The sequence below is a fragment of the Haliotis asinina genome, chromosome 12 (assembly GCF_037392515.1).
Source record: "Haliotis asinina isolate JCU_RB_2024 chromosome 12, JCU_Hal_asi_v2, whole genome shotgun sequence".
Taxonomy (NCBI): Eukaryota; Metazoa; Mollusca; class Gastropoda; order Lepetellida; family Haliotidae; genus Haliotis; species Haliotis asinina.
The window spans coordinates 12,129,526-12,147,445 of NC_090291.1; the positions used below are offsets into that span (position 1 = coordinate 12,129,526).

The 17,920-nt window shown below is 41.2% G+C and overlaps 2 protein-coding genes across 2 annotated transcripts in view; one reads left to right on the top strand and one right to left on the bottom strand.

The window, feature by feature from the left end:
* Positions 1-17,920, bottom strand: part of LOC137258832 (glycosylphosphatidylinositol anchor attachment 1 protein-like) — a 155,634-nt gene that overhangs the window by 37,194 nt on the left and 100,520 nt on the right. The gene's annotated exons all lie outside the window — the stretch shown is intronic.
* On the top strand, positions 878-5,544 carry LOC137258837 (E3 ubiquitin-protein ligase TRIM56-like). The gene is made up of 3 exons (XM_067796530.1): positions 878-1,179; positions 3,402-4,217; positions 4,291-5,544. The coding sequence occupies exons 1-3, from the start codon at positions 888-890 to the stop codon at positions 5,187-5,189; spliced, it is 2,007 nt and encodes a 668-aa protein (XP_067652631.1). The 5' UTR covers positions 878-887; the 3' UTR covers positions 5,190-5,544.

Sequence of the window (17,920 nt, forward strand, 5' to 3'; positions counted from 1 at the left end):
AAGCAATTTTTGCACGTACATTAAAGGCACACGCTTCTGCTAAAGACCTGCCTTCACCATCAGACACTTCTTAAATAAGATGAATAAACACGCACGCACGCACACACACGCACGCACACACACACACACCTCTGCGTTCTTGTGTCAGAGGGTAGGCACACAAGATAATCGTTGCAGAAGACGCTGATCTTTGATTTCTGTGTTCTGCAGAATACACGCCAATTATATATTTATTCATTTGCAACACTTGTGGCAACTTTGGTATGTTTACAAAGTTCAAGTGAACACCTACTAAAGAATAGATATAGCACACATATCCATGCATCTAGATCATGCACAAGGCGCTGGAGAGTTCCCTTGGTCAGCGGATGTTTCTTCCTATGACGTTTCATCCTATGGTAAGTGACCAAATGGTGGACACAAACACATGCATACAGTCATCTAGCGTTGGGTATAGTAATGTACAGCATCACTGGACAAAATACAGAGACTACGTGCATAGGGGAACCAGTCCACCCAGCTGGGAATGGTTGCCTTGTGAGGACGAGGCTGTGTGATAACTCTCCTAACAAACTGCATGAGTTGAATGATTCCCAGGAAGTTGAGTTGTTTACAACAATGCCACTGGTCACCAGCTATCTTTCTATATCAACGAAAGAATGATGTAATTCACATGGTGTATTACTATGACTATGTATAATCCCTGAATGTTTCACTGATTATACATATCCAATGAAATGTTTAGGGATTATACACAAACACTGAGAAACAGACTAGAATATTAGATATCCATGTGCGACGCTTGGTAGTGCTGTTTTGTTTACAGATTTGAAATGAACGCTTACTATAGTTTAGATATTATCCTGTATTACATCTTTTGTTTGCAGATGGCGACGTCTCAGAAACTGCAGGAACATTTCCTGACATGCACCATATGTACAGAGGTGTTTGACAATCCATGCACCCTTGTCTGTTATCACACATTCTGTCGGAAATGTGTCGTCAAGTACACCAAAACCAAACCGGAAGCCATCGGTGCCAAGTCCCTGCTGTGTCCCTTCTGCAGCAAGATGACGACAGTGACATCCCCTGAGAGACCAATAGATGAGTGGGCGGATGACGTCAAGCCGAGCTTTGTCATCCAGGGACTCCTTGACACTTTTGGCCCCGGATGTAAAGGTATACACGGGCAGCACTTTGTAATTTGATATTTCGCTGTATCAAGCACCTTTTTCTTAGCAGTGAGGTGACAATATAAACTATACTCTTTTGGCCCCGGATGTAAAGGTAAGGATGAATACTGAACCAGTATTGCAGTGATGATTTGTGACAATTTGTACATTAGTAATAAATTCAGGTATCGTTTTGCATATGAGGAATGGCACGGGTATTGAAAGAATGGTAACTGACACTGTCACACACCCCTAAAAAACCGAAAGATTAAAACTATCACAAAGCGAAACACCTTTCCAGTTTTGTCATATACTAAGATCAACAAGAAAGAAAAAAGGGTTAGAGAAATAACACTCAAGGTTCGCAAGATTCAATTGCTGATCACGTCTGATCGCCGATATGTCAGTTTTTCTAAAATTATTAAACTGTCACTGATACTTGCAAACACGTTTCATCTGATGTTATATACCCGTCAAAAACTTAGAGGTGTATGTAAAAGACGTTTTTAGAATGATAACTGAAAACTCTCAAACATCATCCTGGTAGTATTTCAATGGCGGATCGGATCAAATCGGCGATATGTCATTATCACTATTTCTTTCAAACACCATTCACCTGGTAGTATGTTCCCGTCATACAAAACTAAATGTGTATGTGAAAGAAGTTTTTAAAGCAACAAGTAGAAACACTATAATGTCTCCGTGGTTGGACCTGCAATCTTTTAAAGATTTGTTCATGGTCACTAAATAAAGTTTGGTGCGTTACGATATGGCATGTCTTAACCTTTGCAAAGGTATGAGATCTCTCTACTCAGGATGTATCATGCTTTTTTTCTGCATGTGGTTTTAAATACGTATATCATTTACTGACAAGCGTTCCAATTTGTACCTGGTGAGATTAGTTTTACGCCACACTCAATAATCTGCCAGTTACACGGCGGCAGTTTGAAAATAATCCAGTCTGGACAAGACAAGTCAGTGATCAACAGCATGATCTGTGCAATTAGGAACCGATGAGTCAGCGAGCCTGACCACCAGATCCTGTTAGTCGCCTCGAATGACAAACATGGGTTGGTGAAGGCCAATATTGTATCCCGGATCATCGCTTCACTGGTCTCACTTGAGGGTCCTAAATTACTGTCGGAAATAGTCAGAATACCCGGTTTTTCGCATTCATATGTACAATTTATGTTGTTAATGTGTGAAAAATCTGTTAAACTTCGGCCTACCTACATTCTCAGTGGTAGGGAGAGAGGACATATAGAAAAAGGACTTTACTGAGGAGAGATTAGTGCAGAAATGAGCAAACAGGATCAAACCCTGACTTTATGCAAACTAGTGTGTAGTGACATTATTACAAATGACACTTTTTCAATGCCCATTTTAATATTAAACATACCTTCATTATAAACGATTTTTCACGTGAAAAGAATACCTTTAATACTGAAACTATTAAGCATGTAGGTACCATGGAGTCTTACAATCACTATAAAAACAAACAGGTAGCAGGCATCGTCTCAATCGGAGGGTCATAGAGGTTGGGGTCAGGCTGGGGATAGAGATACCAGGTGAGATAAGATAATACTTTAAGGGAAATAAACTGGGGAAGGAAACGGCATGTGTTATAACAATTAACAAATAATATCCAGTCCTGTTGATCATCGACTGGTCATGCCATCTATATATTTTGAGACATTGAATACGATACCTGATTTAAGGTTATCATGCTCTTTCACATATCGTAACAAAACTTCTGAAAGAAAGACGCAGAAGATGTTAATCAATAGATGAGATGTATTCAGTACACACGAGAAAGCATAAAATATCTTTGAGCTGACCTCTTGTACCCTTAGTCAGAACATGCATTACCTGCCACGTGAATCGACGGTCCGTCGTCATAGAGATACAGTTGTTTTTCCTATTTCCATTGTGATTCGTCAGTTTTAAGGGATCAGAATTCAGAATGAAGTTTCATAATTCCCGATAAGTCAGTCGTACACACACACACGCGCACACACACACACATGGTTTATGCCATCTGAAGCAATTTTAAAGCCAAATTATGGCGGCGGAACCCGGAGATGGGCTTCACACATTGTGCCCATCTGGATTTTTGGCGTGACGAACGGAAACGTGAACACGTAACCGACATTTTAAAGATAGATGTTGAACATAGAACATTCGATCATACAATGCTGCCTGATTTTCATTCAATATTGTTTTGTCCAGATACGATGAACTGCACGTGCTGTCATCGCGAGGGGGAGACAACTCCAGCGACTGTGTGGTGCCCGTTATGCAATGACGCCCTGTGTGACGCATGTGCTCGGGCACACAGTCGGATTTCATCCACTCGTCATCACGATACAGCTGACCTGTCTAGTGAGGCCAGTATCCCCAGGAAACGAGTTATCAAGTGTAAAGAACACAAGGATGAAAACATCAAATTCCTGTGCAAAGATTGCAGGAAAGTCACCTGTCACACCTGTTGTGTTATCTATCACAGGAAATGTGAGTCAGTTGTCACTCTGGAGTCGGAATTACCTGCACTAAAGTCCCAGCTGTTGAAGAAGAGAGAATCTTGTTTGAAGACGAAAATGGAAATGGAAACAAAGGTTGCTGCTGTTAAAGTGAAGGTTATTTCTGAGAAAGATCAATATGCAAAGATGGAAGAGGACATCAAGTATTTTGGTAAGGAAGCGAGAGAGAAGATAACTCTCATGGAAAATAAACTCCTTCATGAACTGAAAGAAGTTTCCGAAAACCACATTGAACAACTGACAGCCGACATAAAGTCGGGTGAAATGTCAGTGCAGATGTATCGACAACAGACTGAACTGATAGACCAGGTTCTACAATCTGAGTGTGATATGGACGTGTATGAGATGTATCAGGGATGCGAGGCCGGTGATGTGGATGCTGTCGGAGATGTAGACATGAAGAAGAAGGGAAGAATAGCCAGGATCACATTGAGACAGAACACAGACGGGCTGAGAAGAACTCTGGACGATCTACAGTTGGGTGAGATAGATGTCCAGTATGACGGTACAGTGAACTTGGAGACAAAACACAGACGGGCTGAGAAGAACTCTGGACGATCTACAGTTGGGTGAGATAGATGTCCAGTATGACGGTACAGTGAACTTGGAGACAAGCTCTGCGTCGCAAGACACTGGTAAGGTGCTGAACCTGAAGGCTGCTCCTGTTTTGCAGGAATCCATTGACGTTCGGGCAGCAGGAGACAAGAATGATGCATACCCTACAGACGTAAAGGTGTTTCAGGTGAATGGCCAATACACAGTGGTTGTAACAGACTCCACCAACAAGAGTGTGAAGTCCTTCTACACCAGGAACAAACAACGACGTCACAGCAAACTCAAACTGAGTGGTAGACCGTGGTGTATAACAAGGCTGAAACACAACCAGGTGGCTGTCACTGTGCCGCATGCCAGACAGATTGTAACCATTGAAGTGAACCCTGACCTGGTGCTGCTGTCGACCATCACAACCAGCAAACAGTACTGGGGTATAACGTCTCTGACACCATCAACACTATCAGTAGGCGCTAGAGGATGCGTGGATATTCTGGACAAGATGGGACACGTCCTAAAGTCAATGCGCCCTGTAAGTTGTGGAAAGGAAATCATAGATTCTCCTTCCTTTCTTTGTACAACAAGAACAGGAAAGATCCTTGTGTCGGATGGCGGTTTGAAGCGTGTCCTGTGTCTGACAGCTGAAGGGGACGTTGTGTTCACCTACCCTACACCAGGGAACACAACGCTGGGACTTCCACGTGGTATCACAAGTACCAGCACAGGCGACATCCTGGTTGCTGACTGCTATCAACATACTGTTGTTCATCTGACTGAGTCGGGACAGTTTGTCAGAAACATACTCACTGAAGATGATGGCGTCTCCCATCCGTTCAGTATTTGCGTGGATGGAGGTGACCTTGTTTATATCTGTAATCAATTCTCAGGTGAAATCAAAGTATTCACTTTCAGTAACACAGTATAGACCAAATACCAACTGCCTGTTAGATATTTCACATTACAGTTAACTACATTTACAACGACTTCCTGACATCAGACTGACTGACCTAGTGTTCACAAATCATCACATGTAATATACAGAGTGAGTTCAGATCTTAACCTACATCTGCCATGTGTCAGCCATAACGTGATTAGGAACAATTTGTCATTTCATGATGAATGAAGAAAAAATCAATATACAGTGTTACTGAGTATATCTGATATACTGTGTGGTTGTATATACCTAGTCTATAGCGTCACTAACTACTTCATTGCACATATTATATTACTTAAAAATGTGTATGATCTGGATTGTACTAAAGCTGAGATATACAACAAAATGATGGATTGTCATCGTGTTGGTACAAATACAATGTCATATTTTGGGGCATGTCACTCTATACTCACATCACCCAAAATTACAGATTACAAAAGTAATCTCAGTCTTTTTGATTAATATTTTGTTACAAAGGCTAATTAACCCTAAACAAACATGCCCCTAAGCACTTTTCATGAAATTTGATCTCACACATCGTCGGTGGCATGTGCACTTTGTGCACAATGAACTTTTGCATGCTTTTGATACTTGATATGTAAAAATGAAGAACAGAAGATTATTTTCTAGACTCTAAATCTGGTGGAAAACATGTTAATTTCAATATAAAGTTTGCCTGCATCATGCCCCCAAAAATCAGCCATTAATGGTAGCTGAATGTTGGATCAGACAAGGAACAAATTTCCCCAAGCTTTCTTCAATCGCTTAGTGTTTGTGCATCATCGCTGTCAAGTCCGCATCAGTGACAACAGTGGACGCGTTACTAAATTTGTGAACCAATGTTCTGACACTACATACATTTTCTTCAAGGGCGTCACGATTCATATGGTCAATTCTAATACATTTCCGTGTAATCCGGCCAACAGTTAAACAGTGATCACGAAACACACCACAGATCATGTTATTATCTCTTAAAAATAGCGTAACACCAAATAATGCACAGTTACTTCTTCCATTGGTATATTTATTTCCTTAAGAATGACACAGCCATAAATTTCCTTATTAGTGTGTATCTGATGTGGGTTAACACAAGTAGAAATATCGATCCTTGATCAGCAGTATGACAAGCTCATTTTGGCATAAAACTGATAACCAACAAAAAATGCTTACAGTAGGTGTCTTCGCGCACATAAAAACACAATTTCCTGCAAACCAATCATATTGCATTTCTTTTTTGCACACTACCAGAAATATAAATAAATACAACATATTTTATTATATTTCAAATGTCACACTAATCTTTTTCATGAATAACTAAACTATCGAAAACAATTACCTCGAAAGTAGGAATTTGTGGGTTATCACTATCTTTTGCCTACCCATTCAAATGTATTCGGACACGAGGGTAAAACGTGATAGTGCACAGGATGAGTTCTTTAATGTATAAGGATAGTCGTAAAACAATCAATTCATTTATGATACAACAAGGTAAAAAACATCACTACACATGGATTAAGAATTTCAGCCGACTGTTGTACGATCAATCGAAACATGGTGGGGAAACACTTTTGTGAAAGGTGCCTTCACGGGTTTTCTAGGGTTGACCTACTCAATTCATACACGGGTGATTGCCGAGGTTTAGGGGAAACAGCCATACGGGCAGATATACCGAGAAAAAACAACAATATATTGAAATTTATCAACCACAACAATCAGAAGTCAGTACCATACATTATCTACGCATCTAAGCTATTATCAAACCAATCGATACAGTGGCCCAATCCCCTAATAAAAGTTACACTCAGAAAAATCAAGAAAAGCGAGGCGTGTGGGTTTGGATATGTGGTCGTTTGTTGTGATGGTCAAACTAGCCCTCCCGTCATTTATGGAGGCCCAGACACAACTGAGAAATGTCTAAATTGTTTACAACACAAGGAGGGAGAGATCAGGAAAAAATTGCATAACATAACACTAATGCGTATGACGGATAGCCAACAAGCAGATCGGATAGCCAACCAAAAAGCACACACTGTCATATATGCTGTAAACCTCTGAATGGTAATTCAGTGAGAGACCACTGTCACGTGACAGGTAAATAATGAAATCTGAAGTTACGGATCAACCCCAAACTTATTCATATCCTGGTGGTGTTTCACAATTTATGATGGTATGATTCACACTTGATTGTGCAGGGTATTTCAAAGGCAGAAGACAACATATCTTGTATTCCAAACAATATGGATAGATAAATATCCTTTTCGCAAAATGTGTTGAGATTCATATATAGTGTTCAGTTTCTGTTGTCGTCTCTAGACAGTTTGGTAAAGGCTAATAACTCAGACGACTTGGCTATAACTAATCAATACACAGGAGAGAAAACTAGAGTTTTGCTTCTACGTAAGGGTATGAATATATGGATGACTGGTCTAAGTTTAACGAGACAGAGTTACCTCCCATTGACCGCGTCTACAGCAAGCTGTCCGACGCGTCTGTCTCGCAAGACGATTACGAACACGCGAAAAATGTATGAGGAAAGCTAGGCTGTAAGAATCTAGGTGATTACCACGATTCATATTTGAAAATGCATGTGTTGTTGCTGGCAGATGTGTTTGAGATATTCAGAAAAACGTGTTCAAAGCAATATGGGTTGGACCCCGCATGGTATTATTTGATTTCTGGGCTATCGTGTGATGCCCTACTGAAGAAAACTGGTCTCACCGATTACAATATGCATCTGTTTGTTGAGAAGGGGTTACGCTGTGGTATTTCCACGGTATCTAAACGCTATGCCAAAGCAAACAATAAGTATGTGGAAGGTTATAACCCTAATAAACCTACAAACCATCTACTCTACTTCGATGCTAACAACCTGTACGGCTGGGCTATGAGTCAATATCTACCAGCAGGTGCATGTCACGACCATTGCACCTGATTCTGATAAGGGTTATATACTTGAAGTGGACTTAGAATACCCGGAGGATTGCACCAGTCTCACAACAGTTACCCCGTTGCAGTTGAGGTTGAGGGTTAACCAAGACTGAATGTCTGAATACCAACATAACCTGATGAATGGGCCACTAGCAAATGTTGAAAAACTGGTACCGAATTTGATGAACAAAACAAAGTATATAGTTCACTATCATAATTTACAGCTGTATCTATCGCTGGGTATGAAGCTGACTAAAGTACATAGAATACTGAAGTTCAATCAAAGCCCATGGATGGAGCCATAGATCAGGATGAACACAGACATGCAAAAACTGGCCACTAACGACTTGGAGAAAAATGTGTACAAACTCATGAACAACTCTGTATTCGGTAAAACGATGGAGAATTTAAGAAAACGTGTTAACGTGAAGCTAGTCAGGTCGAGTGAGGAAGACAAGCTCAGGTAACTGATAGATAGCCAGGCGTACAATAGAAGTACTATTTTTGATGATGACTTAGCAGCTATTCATATGAAAAAGAGTCACATTAAACTTAATCGGCCAGTCTATGTCGGCATGGGTATTCTAGACTTATCCAAACACCTGATGTATGACTTCTACTACAACGAGCTCAAGAAACAGTATCTGGATAAGGGAACTTCCACGTGTGAGGTGTTGTACACGGGTACTGACTCCCTATTGATGGAAATTCAAATCAAGGATGTGTACGAGGATATGAAAACCAATATACACATGTACAACACCAGTGATTACCCGAGAGACCACAAGAAAGCATTATGCAAGATGAAGGACGAATGATGAAGGACGAATGTGCTGGCACACCAATCGCTGAATAGTGGGGTTGATATCTAAGATGTATTCTATCAAGAAAGCAGACGACGCTGAAATAAGAAAGGCTAAGGGTGTGAAAAAGAACTTGGTGAAAAGACATACTAAGCATACCCTATACAAACAGGCCCTATTCAAGAAAAAAAACGTTCAAACACCAGATGAATATACTTCATAGTGATGGGCATAAGATATACGGGTTGACTTTGAATAAGACGTCTCTATCACCCATGGATACAAAACGATGGATAGCAGCAGATGGTGTCAATACCTATGCTTACGGTCACTGTGGGGTGACTTGCAGTCAGCTGTCCACAGGACTGGCCACTCGGCTGTCCGCAGGACCATAAAGATATTTAAGTAACATATACATAATGGAGAAAGTTTACTACAGCCCTCGGGGATATTGGAAAGGGGCAGACACTACTAAAAAATTAGCTAAAGTCGAAAGTGTTTCGGAAGAAAAAGCCAAAGCCTGGTTACAGAAACAAGCTATATGGCAAGTTTACTTACCACCACCAAAATATATACCCAGGAAATATATACCCAGGAGAAAATTCGGTATTCATATCCCTAATGAAGTTCACCAAGCCGACCTATTGTTTCTTCCACATGATAGGGTCAGAGGTAAAACCTACAAGTACGCACTGACACTTGTAGACATAGCCAGCAGATACAAGGAAGCTGAACCCTTGACTGCGAAGGATGTGACGCAAGTAGCCCGTGGATTCGAACGTATATACAAACGCAGTCTGCTGACGGCCTTCCGAGTTGCAAGTCGACCCAGGTCGGGAATTCATTTGTGCCGTGTCACAACTGCTAGCCAAACACAATGTTGAGGTAAGGCGTGGCACGGCTGATGAACATTGAAGCCAAGCCATAGTCGAGAGATTCAATCGCTCCTTAGCCGAATGTTTGTTTTCACACCATACGTGACTTGTACTTATCTGTATGAAATCTATTGTGGTAGAGGCGGCAGCACCCCGTCGTAAGAAAGAAAAAACAAATCCAGATCGCGCGATTGTTAGATATTTATATCAACCAGGTGAATACGAGGGAGACACGCTTAAACGTGCTACAAATCATATATGGTCTATGAAAACGTACAATATCAACCGAGTGGATATAAAAGCCGGGGAGCCTAACCTATATTTCTTGGAAAATGGGTCGTGCAGAGGGTTCGTACGCAAGGAATTACAAATTATACCTTGATCTTTAACAGGCCTTTAACTTCAATGATTGTAGACGTTTTTCTTCTTGTAAATAAGCTGAAATCGTTTTCTACCTGAGCCATGGGCTTTGCATAAACGACATATAGTTGATATCATCTTTACGATGGTAAGAACAATAACCCTCGCTGTGGCTTATTTTACCACAAATTTCGTTTTTCCCCATAAGTACCCGTTGACAAACATGTGGAGTTGTTCTCATTTTATGATATATTCATTTGTGTGATTAGTCTAACTGTTTAACGATTAACACTGTCACCACTAGACCAAGTGCTACGAAGGCCAATTCACGATCTTTCTAACCCTGTGAAGGAGTGTAATACTGGGACATCGTTGGTTCATTTAATGGTTCCAGTTGTTTACCTGTTAATATGTAGTATTCTTTCATAGCTTCACTGACGTCTGTGAAAGTTCTAACAGCATGATTTTCCCGCTGGAGTTGATTATTGATAAGATCTAGTCTCTTTAAACGTCTCTTAGCGTATTCAGCCTGTGTGGCTTGTAGTTTCGGTATGGCTATATTGTGTCGTTTACGTTCCGCTTCTATCTGAGCCGCGTTTGACTCTCTCAATTGTGAAAACAGAAAATCACTCCCGGAAAATGCTCGTGCATTTACGAGAGCACCACCAACCATCCTTGCTACCGTGGCCATATTATATACATTACTTTAAAATATTTTCAGGTATAATACCTCCCTTTACCAGAACCTCCTTGGTGGCCATCGCCACACCAATGTTCATAGTAAGCATAAAAATATCTCGAGTCGAGTTTTATAGTCAGTTGTTTTATAATCATTTTATTCAAGCAAACGTACCCTACTGCTAACCCGGAAACCACTGATGCGTGGTATGCGCCGTTAACGAACGATTTTCCCTCAGACAAAATATATTAATGGAAATTTATAATTTTAATTATAACATAATATGAGGGTCGATAGTAGGGGAACTGGCAGTCGGTTGTCCGCTGGTTGTAGTGAAACAGCAGCAGTGGCTACGGCTATCCATATGTAATTATTTTTGTGTACCTCGCTAAGGAATTTTTTCTACCAGTCTAGGCTCTTTTTTGGTTCTTCTTCTTGGTGACTTGCATCACTGACTTCTTTCGGCTGTCCACAGGACTCCCCACTGCAGGACTCTCCACGTGGTTGTCTGCTGGGGTGTGGGGTGTCTCTGTCTCCACTTTACTGTCCGCAGGACTCTCCACTGCAGGACTCTCCATCTTTTATAATAGTATGCTTTACAGAGTAGGATTGCAATGCAGCAGAGAGGGTTTGGGTGATCCTGGCACAGCCAGGCCGGTAAGGCTCATCATCAGCTCAGGGCCCTCGCCCCCTCTACACGCAACCCAGACAGCGAATGGGACTTCTCCCAGGAAACACTGCCTAGTCCAACCCACCAAGAACACTCTCCTGATCTACGCCAAGAGATCAGGAGGTACCAAACCAAGGGCACCGAGAACAACTGGGAGCCTGACGACAGTGTACTTGGGATGCAAGCGAGACATTTTAAAAGCGAGTTGAGCATATTTATCATGCTTTTCCTGAATCTTGCCAGTCACATTGCTGTCATTATTGTTATTATTATTTTATTATTTTATTTTATTTAATTTACAATGCTTTTCCGTGATAATCGCTGCCGTCATAGGAGCTAGATACATGCCATATTTGTGAGATAGCTGAAAGCATTATCGAAAAACGGGTCTTTCTCTAAGTCCTCCCACAAACAGAATCGACGTTCTGGTGGGATTGGTAGAAGGTGCGATGCTATGCCGGTGTAAATCTGTGTAATAGTAGAACCTATCACTTTTGTCATCTCGGCCCCGAGTAGTGTCTCGTACCTAGCGTGTAATTTATTGATTTCCTCGTCTGGCATTTTCTGAATTTTGTCAGTGGTGATGTTGTTGTCTAAATATTGCTTTCCCTTACCACCCATGACTAGCATTATCAGTCTGTCATGCTGCTTGTTGTCCTTTTGTACCTCTGGAACTAACAACTGCACTAGTAATTCATCGCACTCCATTTTCATATAGTACTCTAGTATTTATCTTTGAAAAAATAATATCCAATATACACTAAACTCACAGAGATAAAGGTTAGGTTACACACTACTAGAACTTCAAAAACAGGCATTTACTAAAATTTACTAAACTATTACTAACATTTACTAAAACATTACTAAAATTTACTAGACTATTACTAACATTTACTAATATTTACTAAGCTAACTAGTCATTACTAGGATGACCTCAGGTTATCGGAGGTGTGGGAGATTTGCAGTTGGCTGTCCGCAGGACCCCCATACATGGTAATCCATTGGTCAATCAGTTTTCAACACGAGCTTGGCATGCTTAGTTTCAGTGAGCTGTTTCTTCAACCATTCCCGTTCTGATTTACTCATCACATAGTTCTCCCTCAAACACTCCTCAAACCCTGTCCTTGCAGTGAAATAATGCATCTGCTCTCTCAAATCTTTCAGCACCGAGTTCAATTTTTGCGTCAGCATCCATATGCTGTGATTAGCGTGCCGACCAGAGAAGGCCAGTTACGATAGCATCTCTCTGTTAGAGCTGCAGTCATCCAGGATGAACAATGTCGATTTTCCTTTAAATTGATAGTGAAACAAAGTTAAATACTCTTGTAGGCGTGTCCCCGTGTCGACTCTGTGTACGTCCAGGTCCGTCATCACCCAAGCTCCACCCTTGTAAGTCCTGTTCATGTTTATAGTAGGGGCACAAGATAATGATTTTACCAAATACTTCCTCATAATATCCCTCCAACACGAAAACAGTCTTCCCACATTCCGTCTGTCCACATATTATAGCACAGTGTGGATCGTGGGGGAGAGTTGGGGGTCCTGCGGACAGGCGACCCCTGGGGGTTTGGGGGGCACACCACTACTAGCAGATGGTTTGCACAAATCTCCCATTGTCTATATTAAGTTGCGCATCCGTAATTACATGTAAAGACAATTTCAGTTTCCCAGGTCTTTGAGCCTTCTTCGTTATTTGAATAGTTATACCCTCACTTACGTTGCTGATACGACGCCCACTACAGTGTAGACTGTTATCATCCGTCGATCTCATATCCAACCACAACGCGTACTTTCTGGTTACGTAATCACCGATATTAATGGAGTATAGACCCAGTTCACTGACTACGTTGTCGACTATTGAGTTTCGTTTGATCTCCGGTAGTTTCATTATTTCTTGTCACTGCTGGTGCGCTCTCATTCCATGGCTAAATAATTGATTAGGCACTCCCTCTATGGTCACTTCTACTTCTACTTTGGTGATTTCTGGGTTGGAAAAAATCTTGCTGTCTCTTTCAGGTTGTATTACTCCACGGGTATGATTAAAATGCCTTTCATCAATCGCGCCGGCACGCTCACGGAACGACTATGCAAAAATAAAGACAAGAGACGCCTGCGATTGGAAGCTGCTTCCTTGTATCATGAACAGCTTCGAACCGATTCGGGAAAGAATCGACAGAATACTGAACAAGGATACCACCTTATCCAACAGGATGCGAACATTGTTTCGTGATCAAGGCATCACCATTGCCAGCATTCTGATGGCATTGGGTTTCATCTTATCGACTATTGTAGTATCAGTTACTAAAGGGGGTTCACCCAGTGGGGTCACCACACCCAGAGTCGGGATGACGTCAGTTACTGGATAATAAAAAAAACAACATCTGAAATCACTCGGGGAAGCCCTGGCTAAACTCGCTGGTAAGGTCGCAGAAGCCCTGCATCCTAGGAAGTATTGTATCATGGCTGCTCGGCATGCTGGGTAAAACTGCCACGTCGCTCGGTCAAATTCTGTGGGCATTCATCGTTGCCATGGCTGGACCGATTGCAGCTAGGGAATTTCTAGCCAAATTAGACACAATCCGACCGCGACACCTATGACAGCCAGCGATGTTTTATAATCGATATGCTGTTGATTTGAAGCCTGCACTGTGGGGGTGTGGGTGCGGGTGTGGGTGTGGGTGGGGCAGGTTGTAGGTGGGAGACGTTTATATCAGCGTCTATAACACCCAACTTTTCATGTGCTGTGGCGATGACTATTTCATTGTTGTAGCCCGTTATTTTATTGATTCTCAGATGCATGTCGCTAGGAGGCATGTACAATCCCACAACGAATACATAGTTGACCTTTCACCTGGCATATTGTAACGTGTCCTGGTATCGTTTCATAGAACTAGGTAGATCTACCGGCGATGCAATAGCATCCTCAATACCAGCCACGAACTGTTTCTGAACGTTGTAAGCTGTTCCGCGACCTATGATGTTGAGCGCGTCTGCGATTGAGCCCCGAGAATAGCTCACACGTTTAATGAATCGTTTAAATGAATAATACCAGCGCGAGTGTATCCTTTCAATGTATCCAGCATAACTTTTTTTTCCAATCATCACCTGGCCCTTGTTTAAACCTCCACACGCAGTAGTCCTTGCTGTCGTCAAAAGCCAAGTAACAGTCATCCCACTCGTTTGTTTTAAAGCAGTGATACGACTTGTAACCCCATTTTTTAACCACATCGTAGCTGGCTTCCGCGAGAGACTGATTGTGAACGATAGGAATTCCTAATCCATGATTTGGCCCTAGCAAATGCCAGTCCGTCTTCGGATCGACACCGAATTTATTACAAGCTCGTTCGTATGCCCGTCTATTGTGCGGATTGTTTATTGCATTTCATGCCTTATCCTGAGGTATTGGTGCGCTTATTTCGTGGAGAATACGTCTGATATGGTAGTACACGTGAAATAAAAACACAGATTTACTCAGTCCCTCCTCTCTGGTGTCTGTTAACGTCAAGCCGCAACCAGCCGTCGCACACCACACTGCGAAACTGAATTGATTCTGCCAGAATTGCATCGGGTTCTTAAGCCATGCGTGTACCGTTTCCACGTTCGTGACAGAAAACCCATAATGTTCAAACACATCCATGAGTCGGGCTCTGAAATACGAACCATCCACACCCCTGTGGCCACCGGACTGCAGGTCATGGTGGCGACCCCCATATCCCCCAGCCAACTGAAAGTCAACCACGATTTTCATGTGTGTGAAGTCAGAGGCATTTATGTTGTCCTTTCCTTGGTAACGTACTTAGGGTTTATACATTTTAGTGTTATATATAATTTGTATTATAATATGTACATTACTCTTCTGGATATAACATATGGTGAGACCATTCAACTTACACATGCCATTGATAACACATCTGGTCAACTCGAAATAGCACTATGCGATATCACCTACTACTCACAATGGACAAATATCGATGAAAAAATAATCTGTTATACGTCAATGGATCGCAAAACGCAATAGAAGATGGTTACTATAGCGTGTGTTCTCTCAATGATGAAATTTTCAAACCCTTAGGAACTGAACTCAAAATAAGTGACTCAAACGGAACGGAGGTGTTAGACAACAAGGGGAAAACAGACTGATAATCAGTCAACCGCTAGGGTTGTCATCAATTTCAATACCCCCTGGCCAGAGCATCAGTGGTTCAAAATTAAGACATTTAATTCCATTCCACAAGCTATGCATTCATCTCGACCAACTTAGCAAAGTATCAATTTTAGATGCAAGAAACAATGCTATAAATATAGGATACCTAAGCATAACATTGCATATACAAAATGGCTAGCAATGAAGGACCAGAGGTGCGAATTAAAAGATGTGTTAATACAAGTTTATCAGACGTAGGTGATACTAGAGGGATTGATGATGCAGGAATAGATGTTAAAATATACACTTTTAAGCTTATGAACAACATTTACAAACGAGTTGAAGTCCCCGTCGCCGGTGGATCTGGTAGTACTTTTGAACTAGACACATTTGGATCTATCAACCTCACACCATACAATATAAAAATAATGCACCATACAACAACGCAGGTGAATGATTAATACGCCCATCATTCGGTGGTAAATTGTTTGATTTAGAAGACTTTGATATGCTTATAGATATTTATCAAAACATACCATACCATCTAATACAAACTGACGACAACATGTGGACGATGTTACCAGCTCAGATCAACTGGCTTCTCAACATAACACTAATCTCCCCATACGTTTTCATGGAAAACAAAGACCACTACCTAAACAAAGTCGTAAACAACAGAACCCTGCTCGTGGCTTACGTCTCATCACAAAGACGCAGTGTAATCACCTCACCAGCCTGCGGTAGAGCAGTCCACATGCTCTCGTGTAAACGCGGGGGAACGCGGTATTGCAGTTGGTTACTGAATTCGACGGTGTGACCACCCTCCTAGAAAGCCTCTCTGATAATACCATGCTGGCCATGCACGTATTCCTAGGTGGACCACCACAGAGTAATATTGAGATCGTGAAAGCAATCAAACTCCGGTGGGTTAAAAAACACCAGGGCCGAGTTTGCTCAATGTACGTGCGGGTGGGAGGTGACACACACACCAGTTTGTGAGATGCCACAGTGACAGTGGAAGACACTGTAACTCTAACCAAGATTTTCCTATCCGAGCACATCAATTTAATTAGTTTAAAGTTCGTACATGAAACATTACCAGGAAAACTATTGGAAACTATTTTCTAACAGTATTATATAAATAATGATATCCAATGTAACACTCAGTGATCTAGGAGACACAGATGAGTTCAGTTTACCTGGTGAGGTAGACACCCTATACGTCTTATACTTTAAAGATGGAGTATACAAACGAATGCCACTAGCACATTTTACAGAGCTTGAATGGGTAATTAAAGTAACACTAACCAACCCTTACATCGTTTTTAATCAAAATGAAAGAGTTTCCAAAATTATAAACAACGGCATCCTCCTCATGTACTTGTTCCCCTATAAAGATGATTCTATACAAATGTTAATACCAGATCACACTGACGGCAACATGTTAGCCCCAATCCACTCAAAGGCAACTTTAATCTTTCATCAGAGTTGATTACACTTTACACAATCACCAACGGGATTATTTTTCGGATTCATTTGGTATAAATCACACACAACACTAATTATAGATGTATATCTCACAGAGAATCCCACAAGTCCAATAAGGCTTTTAGTTGGCCTTAGCATAATTTGGGAAAGAAGTCATGAGAATAAACGTTGTCGAATCATAATACGACAAGGCTTTCCATCATCAACAAGCTTCGATGGAGTTCGTATTATGGTTAGCCTAGATATTTCTATAAGAGCCATTTTCCTGTACAATAATGTAAACCTTATAGGCTTAAAATTTATCAATAAAAAATTAAATGACATATACATGTAATTAAAAACTAATTTATACACTATATTATGGACAAACAGAATGGGGCTGTATCAAGCCATAGATGAAGAAGGAAACATTAAAGGAAATGGAGACGGATTTCGACTGAAACAGATATGTGAAATAAAACACCAGCTAGAACAAGAGCGTGATACCCGGGCATCAACTACATAAAAATACAACTTTAAACAACATACCACCCTAGTGGCAGCTGGCATGGGATTAGGAGCTGTAGGAGTTGGTTTGTTGACAACAGTCGTAGCCACACGGGTGGTGTTAGGCAATGGCAATAAAATCTCAGAGAAGGAGTTTCGTTTGATCATAAGCGAACTAGAAAAATACAACAAAATGAAGAATGAGATTAGATCAAAGGTTCATAAAACATATTCTATAAGCAAGGACGAGAAAAAATAAGTACATAAAACAAGGGATACAACAAGCCCA